We start from the raw sequence: 8797 nt of genomic DNA, 5'->3' as shown, positions 1-8797 counted from the left end.
ACTGAAGGCAATAAAAGATACTTCAAGAAGGAAGGAGTGATTAACCATGCAAAATGTATCAGACTGCACTGAGTAAAATAAGGACAGAAAACAGTCCAATGGATTTTGCTACATAGAGGTTAACAGCTATCTATGTTGATAAGCAGTTTCAGAAGAATCCAAATCAGACTAGACATATATGTCTCATGAGAATCAACTGAAAAATTTTTTTAATTTAATGAGCTACTTAATTTGGTCATATACAAAATAAATACATAGTGACTATACCAACTATATAAAGCCATTCTTAGAAGCTATAAAAAAGGATAAAATTGTTAAGAAAAAAATTCATTCACAAGTATACAAAAATTTAGGCATAAATGGGAAATGTGTGGAGATCTACATCCAGAAAACTCTAATCTGTTGAGAAATAAAAGGTATAAATAAATAAGGAGATATACCATATCTCAAACTAGAAAGACTATGTTAAATTCATTAATTCATATCCATTCAACATTTATCGAGTTCCTACTTCTATGACTCTAGGCACTTGGAATGGATCAGCAAACAGTATTTAGAAGTGAGAGCTATTTGATTTCAATAGGAATATCACTACGCTTCACCAATAAACATGAGTTGGATGTTCACTAATAAGATTCTTATTAAAGTATCTTATTAACACTTATCTATATTTCTTATCTTTTAAACCAAGATCGAGAATTTTATCAAAAGCCTTATTTTTCTCTCAACAACTAATGTTCTCTATTAGTATTATTCCCAACATTAATCCATTATTGAATTGAGTAATTCCAGTCTTCTGCAGAGGGTTCTTTTAATTACTGTTGAATTTAGTATTTTAGCATTTTATTTAGGATTTCTGCATTTATATTAAAATATGCATTTCATAGCTCAATAGTTCAATTAGTCTCATCAGTTAGCCACATATAAATTATTTTTAAACAAATATACACTTATTTTTAACTGCAGACGAATTTGAGCAGAATGAGAAGTCTAATCACACGCTGACATAACAATTATTTGTCTCAAAAATCAATGCTTTTAATATTTGACAGTTACAAGTCTCATTATTGATCCTTCAGTGAAATTTAAATATTCCCAAAGTCCTGAATCAAATGTGTTTTCTTAGTTTTCCAACAGCTGTGATTTGTCTTCTTTTGGTCTTTTAAGTAGAAATTGAACTATCTGAAGTAGAATATCATCATTAAAACCTTTCACATCATTCTCTTCAATTGTTTCATAAAGAGGCTTACTTTGTGTCCCCCAACATATATTTTTACGAGGGTTATTTTTATCAGCTTGTGCAGTCAATGCCAAAGTATTTAACTGGTAGCAAAAAAAGGAAAAGTATTTTCCATCTGTAATCACGCCCTGGGAGACAAAAGGTCGAGTAACATCTGCTTCGCTCCAGAATCCTGTAGGAATAAAGTTATACTGAAATTTACACATAGAACATATTTTACCAAAACAAAACAAACACATTAGAAGGCATCAAATGTCTCTTACAACCTAGATATTAAATACTTAGCAAATTCTGGATCTCAGAGTTTCCTTATCTTCTCTATTCTAACCTATATTCCATTTCTTCCAACAAGAATTCTTTCCTTCCCTCTAGTATCCCCAAACTCATGATTTATTTTTTTCAACAACTTCAGCCTTCAACAGCTTTAACTTTAACTTACTTTATCTAAGAACAGCAAGCTCTATCTATGCAAATCCCTGCCACATCTGGTACTAACTACATCATTATTCATTGACTTCAAATATGTTCAAATTTTCCCCATACCAGCAGTATCTACCACTCAATAACCATTCTGGACATTTACTTCACCAAATCACACACAAAAAAGAACCTTCAGAAAAAACTGTCTAAGGATTTCAACTATATCCTTACATAAATTCAGTACCTCCTTTATGTATTTCAAAACTGGTTTTATAATTTGCTGTCATTTTGCATGGAACGTCTGTCATATGTCATAAAGTTCAGGATGCCTTAATACTTTTACTAATTAAACATTCTGGTTGCTTTTTTGTTTCAAGCTGACTGGCTTTAATACTTTTAAACCAACTGCCAATACCAAGCAGTACCTTTATTTCTGCATACATATTTTATATCATCCTTAATGGAAGGAGCCAATGAATAATATTGTTAAAATATAAAATTAATTCTACTGTAAAAAGAAGTACTTTATTTTTCAGGAATAAACGGTGCCATTTTAACATCTTCAAGAAAGTCACCTCTCACTTCTGATTCTATCTACTATTCCCATTCTCTCCACTCAATTCTATTACAGAAATTTAAGTCAATAGTTGTGAGTAGGAGGTTAAAACACATACATACATAAAGGAAAAAGGTATGTCTAATAATAATGATATCAGCATTAAAATTCCTCCTGGGTATCTATATAGGATTAATCTAGTTCATATAATATTATGTTGGGTTTTGGAATAAAATCCAAATGCCTCACAATGGGCTCTAACAGTCCTCTGTCATTCTCCATTTTCAGCCCCTCCCTTTCTTCATCAGCCTTCATGTCATTCCTTAAACAATTCAAGCCTGTTTCCACCTCAGAAACTTTTAGTTGCCATTCCTTTTGCCTGGAAGTGTCTTCCCCAGATTTGTGCATACGTAGGCAGCTCTTCACCATTCAGGTCTCAGGTCAAAAGTTATTTTTTAGAGATTTCTCCTGAATGACTTTATTTAAATAGATTATTTCCCATACCTCATTTTATGCCTGCTCCCCATAAATCATCCTACCTCCTATTCTAGCATTTTTTCTCCATATTGTTACCACTAGATGAAAATATTACGTGTTTATTGTCTTTTACTCTCTCACTATAATATAAATTCTAGGAGAGCAGGATCTGTTTAACACTTCATCTCCAAAACATAAAGTGCCTGGCATATAAAAAGCATTCGCTATTTACTGCATGAACAATCTCCTAATCCAAATCCTGGATATGGCCCTTAAAGAAATTATATAGGATAGCCATGATTTAACCTAAATATTTTATCCATAAAATCATTTTCTTTTCTACTGTCAGAACGCTGTTATCACCTACAAAGGGTTGACTTAGTTGGCTACAGAGTTTTTGAAATACCTGCAAAAACCATTAGAAAAAGACACACTCACACAGGATGTGGTCAGAGTAAAAGACCAAAATAACTACCTAGCTGTAACACAATTTTCAACTCTAAAACATTTTTTTCAATTATGGATTTTAAAACAACTATCTTTTATGCTAATGGAAGTTTTCAAAATGTCAAGATTCAACCTACATATTAACCCAAATAAAACAATTTGCACTATTAAATTCCTGAAATGTCATAGATACCTTCAAAAAGTGATAATGCCATAAAATAAGTTTTACCTTGATACATAGCTTGTGCTCCAGTCCAAGCAAAAAGGCTTGCTATAGCATTAGCTCTAAAAACAACTTCTATTTGATCAGCACGGTTTTGCTTCAAAAGCCTTTCCCTTTTTAAAAAGCTAGGTAACAGATGAAATTGGGTGTGGCCATAACAGCATGGGTCTGCTGTTTTAGAGCCTGAAGAAGAAAATAAAAACATTTCAGATAAAATGCACATGAAGAACATCTGCAGCACATGTTTTAATATTTGTTTCAAGCCCACTTTCTACTCCATACATCATGTGTTCAGTATTCAAAATACATAAATGAGAATATTAGTTTACTTATTTTATTGATTATAATTAAGTTAAATTTCACATGAAAGTAAAATTTCTCCATCTGCTAGCCATCATAAAGCCCACACCATGACACAGAATAAGTCTAAAGAATATTTGTAAAAGTTTTATAAAATCCTGTATTTCAGTTTTCTGAAATCCCTTAGCTTTGTTAGTCTCCTTGTCATATTCAGAGGATACCAACAATTCATGACTTTCAAAACTTCCTTTATCATTTAATGTAATGATTACATACTTCATAATTTTTTAAAAAAATGATTTTTTACTACATTTCTAAGTAAAGAAAATAGGGAGCAATATTTCAGGAAATGCTAACATTCTTGAAGTTAGTGGTAAAGTCTTTTCAACAAAAAGTTTCCAAAGGTTACTCCCTAAAACCATAGTGACTGAGAAGGGGCTGGTTTTCAGAGTTCTGGAGGACTAGTATAAAGCCTTCTTAAAAATATTATTCAAGTTGATTAGCAATTAAGAAAGAAAGAAAAAGCAACTAAAGAATAAGCTACATGAGGGCAGACATCGGGTCTTATTAATTTGTGAATTCCTGATGGCTATCACCATGTGTGGCACAAACAGTTTTTTATTAATACTTCAGTTTTTTCCTAAGTATTTTTACTTTTGAAAAAAATACAGATTACTTTTTCTATATATCAACAAAGCCTATTGGTATAACTATTTTTTAAATTTAAATACTACCATTTCAGTAGAAGTAAAATTTCAAATGGTAAGCTGAAAGAGTATTTTCTTTCTAAGTATATTGCCTGTGGACTATCTGAACCTTAGTTAATGCTCCAAAATTGTGTAAGACCCTCTGAACATATTTATCATATGATACATCAAAAGAGAAACTTACCAATAAATACGCTGTTTTCATATTGTCGTTTGAATAATGGAAGTGTATCTGGTTTACATTTCATAACAGGGATTTCTATAGGAACAGAATAATCCAATGGCACAAACTTAAAGAAAAAGAATAGACATACTGAATTCACAGCAACATTAGTACGTATTTTATTCATATTCTTATTATATTTGAAAATCTTAAAATGAGGTGTTTTCTACAAAAGGATTTCATAATGCTAACATCTAATGATGTGCCAAATCCAGCCAGCCACCCATTTTTACAAATAAAGTTTTACTGGAACACAGCCATACACATTCATTTATATACTGTGCATGGCTGCTTTTACACTGTAAGAGCAGAAGTGAACAGTTGCAATGGAGACTCATGGCCTACACAGCCTAAAATATTAACTATTCTCAGAGCTTTACAGAAAAAGTGTGACAACCCCTGACATGGAAGCATGGACAATATTGAAAATATACTTGTTTTTTTCCAAAAGAACTAAATATATGTAAAATGGCCCAGCTCATAACTGTAAAAATCCCTTGATTTATGACTAGCTAGTGTAGTCACTATAAATCATAATAATTATAAACTATTATCAGCATTTTTATATTAAGAGAAAGAAAAAGATCTGTACAGTCCTACAAAATGATGGCTTAACCTGTCACTCTTAAAATAATTCTTTGACCTTTGTGGAATACACCATAAGCAGATTAAAAAGCTAAAAAAAGATTTTCAGATGAGATGTATTCAAAGGAAACTTAAAAGGCAAGAGACCCACCCCAAACACTTTATCCTACTAAATCTATTACCTAATCTGCCTATGACATTTCCTACATAAGATGTCAACAGATACACATGCAATAAATCCTTACCTCTGGCAGTTGCTTGGATATTCGGATCTGGTTGTGTGGTTTATCATTTATTTGGTATCGCAAAGCATCCACTCGACCTTTTCTATGACCACGGGGAATAATTTCTTCACCACACAACCAGTAAAAGTTAACTGGGCGTTTATGATCTACCAAAAGATATTCAAAATGTTCTCATCTGATCATTTAAATAAATTTTGTTATGATTAGAACACTAAAGAATACTAACTTTAAAACAGACAACTTAAAAATGTATCTAATTTAAAAACATATAAAAATTACTGATATAAGATAACCTGGGTTATGAGATAATTTAACTTTATTATGACTTAAATATAACACTCAAACATTTATTATCTACTTGTGCCATCATTATGCTGAACACTGTAACCAAAGAGGTTTCTCGGTTAGAAGTAATGAAAATAAGACTAATAGGAATACCACTAACCTGGAATAAAAATAGTTTTATAGGAATAAGGTGTTTTATGAATTACCAATTCAATGTTCACAATTACTGTAAAAGGTGCATATAGTTTTCATCATCTCCATTTTATATAAGAGGAACCTGGGTCTTGACCAAGTTAAGTAAACTTTCTAGGCCACCAATTAGGAGTAGTCAAAGTCCATGATGCTTTCAAGACCACTTCCTTTCCAAACCAAGTCGGGAAGTAACATGCACACTACAAGGCTCAGTTGGGCAAACGTCTGCAGTCATAATAACATTAATTCAATAAATATTAAGACATCCACTGGGAGGTAGATATAAAGTGAACATGTCAGAAACACTGTTTTTCAAAATTGTCTATATGTTAATTATTTTTCTCATCTGCACTGTAAACAGAAGATACTGATTGTTTACTGGGAACTCGGAATAGCTGGGTTTGAAACTAGACCCCAGCCCCCAGTGTACCAGGTATAGAGTCTTAGACTACATACATTTAACATTTCTGTGCCTCAGCTTTGTTTTTTTCTTGTTTTACAAAACAATGCTACCTACTGTAAACGGTTATATAGTGTAACTATAGTGAGGATTAATTAATTGGCACATAAAAATTTAGAAGAGAGCCTGGCACATGATATTGAATAAATGCTAGGTATTTTAGTTAATATAGCATTTAATCTTCATAATTCTACGACGTACTATTACCGTAATTGTCATTTGAAAAATGAAAATAAGCTAAAAGAGGTTAATTTACATATAGTCACTTAGCTTGTAGGTGCAAGAGCCAATAGGCAACACAGGTCCCACTCTCTAAGTGCCCTTTCTCTTAACCAACGCCGCTCTTCCATTGGGCTGGACACCCAGGAAGCGGAGTCAAGGAATAGAATCCTGGAGAGCTCAGGCTACCAGTCTAAGAGTTGAACAGCTACTTGGTGGCAGCGCAGTCTCCAGATTCCTAATGCAGAGACTGCTACTACACCAGGCCGCCCCCAGCTAGAAGGGAAGGGACTAAAAAAATGGACCAAGCAAAAAAGAAATGAAGACGCGGCAAATCTGTGGCGACCCAGTACAAGCCCCTTCTCTCCCGTCCCCCGTGACAAGTCCGAGACTCACCGAGGGCGGCAGTGGCCAGGACCGGGTTGTGCGGACTGAGCAGGCCCAGGAGGGTGACCACCAGCTGATCCAGAAACGGCGAAGTTATGATTTCACGCTCCTGGTGGCTGTGCACGCGCCTCTTGCGCCGCAAATAGAAGTGCTCCTGCAGAAGGCAGTCAAAGGCAGCGGCCCGCAGCGCCGCTAGGTCCAGCCCCGGCGCGGGTTCGGGCTCCGCGGGCGGTGGCGGCAGACCGGACAGGAACACGGTCTTGGTGAAGCCCTGGTACCAGCGGTCGGCGTTCAGGGAGAAGGTCTGCGGGTAAACCACGTACTTCATGAACTGCATCTTGGTGAGGATTTGCAGCTTCTCGTCCACCGACTCCGCCGCGTGCACCGTAGCCTGCCAGCGCTCCACCCGCCGCTGCCGGGCGGCCTTGCTGTCGGCTGTCATGGAGGCCACAATCGGCGGGTACCGCGCGACGGGGGTGGCCGCGACATCTGGGCCGGTCGATTCTGGAGCCGTGGCTACGGCCTCAGCCGCAGTGTGTAAGGAAAGCCCCGGAGCGCGCAGCACAAACCTGCAACACCTGGCCACCGCCATTTTCGCCCGCGGTTCAGGGCCCAGAGGTCAATTTCAGCACGGGTCCCGGCACTCTTGCCGTAGAGACCAATCGGAAAGCGAAATCTTAGCCAGGCTTAGGAGGCCGATTCTCAGTGGGCGTTGCGATACGTTACGTCATTCATGTCTTAGCCAATCAGGTTGCTTCTCCAGTGGCGGTCTGGAGGGTTTATAGAAGAAAGGAGAAAATGTGTGCTTGAGGATTTTCCGCCAGGCTGACAGAGGGGAAGAAGCTGCTGCCTAGATTGCTTTTAGAACCAGGGTACCTTCTTGCCCGTGACCATTTAGGAACATGCTGCACGGAAACTTCAAGCCCTTGGTTAAATTTACTGGTTTCATTTGTATATCTCACACGACTGCTTTTCTGTTTTAGTTCTAGCGATGGATACTTATTTTTGAAAATAAAGTACTAACATATGTTTCGATATAAATGATTATTTTAAAAATTATGTAAGCATCACTCATGTGTGACTCTTTACTACTAATCTTTGGGAAAATAATTCTATGTGCTTGTCTGTGCTAATGTATAGATAATTTGTTTAATGATATTTTAAAAAGGAGGGAATGTATTGTTACTTGGATTTAACTCAGAAAAAAAAGAAAAGAAATTTAAAACTACTAAAGAATTCTGTTTAAATTTTGCGCTGTATTGAAACCCATTATTAATTCAGCATGAGATGTTCCTAGTAATCTGTGAGTTCCTTGAAGAAGGGACTGCTTTATGTTTTAATCCTCAGCAACCAATCAATGCCTGTGCATGATGGATGCTCACTAAATATCTGTTCAGAAATATGATGGAAATCACCCCAAATCTAAACTTATTTCAGATAATCGAATTTATTGACTTGCTCTCCTACTATAATTAAGAACTGGAATAATATCGATTTGGATTTATTGTAATAACTCCTGAAGGTATTGAAAATCAAACATCTTGTTGCTAAAAGGGACTTATAATTGTGTGTACTTTTAAGTTAGAACTGATGGTAAAATTTAACTATGAAATTACAAGTTTATTAAACTGACCTTTAAAAATAAAATATAATGCCTCAATTTCATTAATATCTTCTCTGAGAAGTTTCTAGCAGAATCACAAATATCCTTTTGACTTTAATAATAAAAGAAGGACATGGAAGACTTAAGATCTTTAAACCCATATTCAGTATTTGAAGGATAAAAGTTGCTGAGTGCAGTGGTCCTAGCACTTTGGGAGGCCGAGACATG

The 8797-nt window shown here is 35.5% G+C and overlaps 1 protein-coding gene across 1 annotated transcript; it reads right to left on the bottom strand.

Annotated features, from left to right (window-relative positions):
- Positions 1-826: 826 nt before the first annotated feature.
- Positions 827-7573, bottom strand: MRPS30 (mitochondrial ribosomal protein S30). The gene is made up of 5 exons (XM_069492307.1): positions 6976-7573; positions 5424-5569; positions 4555-4660; positions 3370-3546; positions 827-1412 (listed from the first exon to the last, which is right to left on the bottom strand). Exons 1-5 carry the CDS (start codon positions 7556-7558, stop codon positions 1123-1125), a joined length of 1302 nt encoding a protein of 433 aa, XP_069348408.1. The 5' UTR covers positions 7559-7573; the 3' UTR covers positions 827-1122.
- Between the last annotated feature and the right edge of the window lie 1224 nt (positions 7574-8797).

Source organism: Eulemur rufifrons, chromosome 17, assembly GCF_041146395.1.
Source record: "Eulemur rufifrons isolate Redbay chromosome 17, OSU_ERuf_1, whole genome shotgun sequence".
Taxonomy (NCBI): domain Eukaryota; kingdom Metazoa; phylum Chordata; class Mammalia; order Primates; family Lemuridae; genus Eulemur; species Eulemur rufifrons.
The sequence above is the reverse complement of the archived record's forward strand: the minus strand, read 5'-3'. Positions and strand labels throughout refer to the sequence as shown.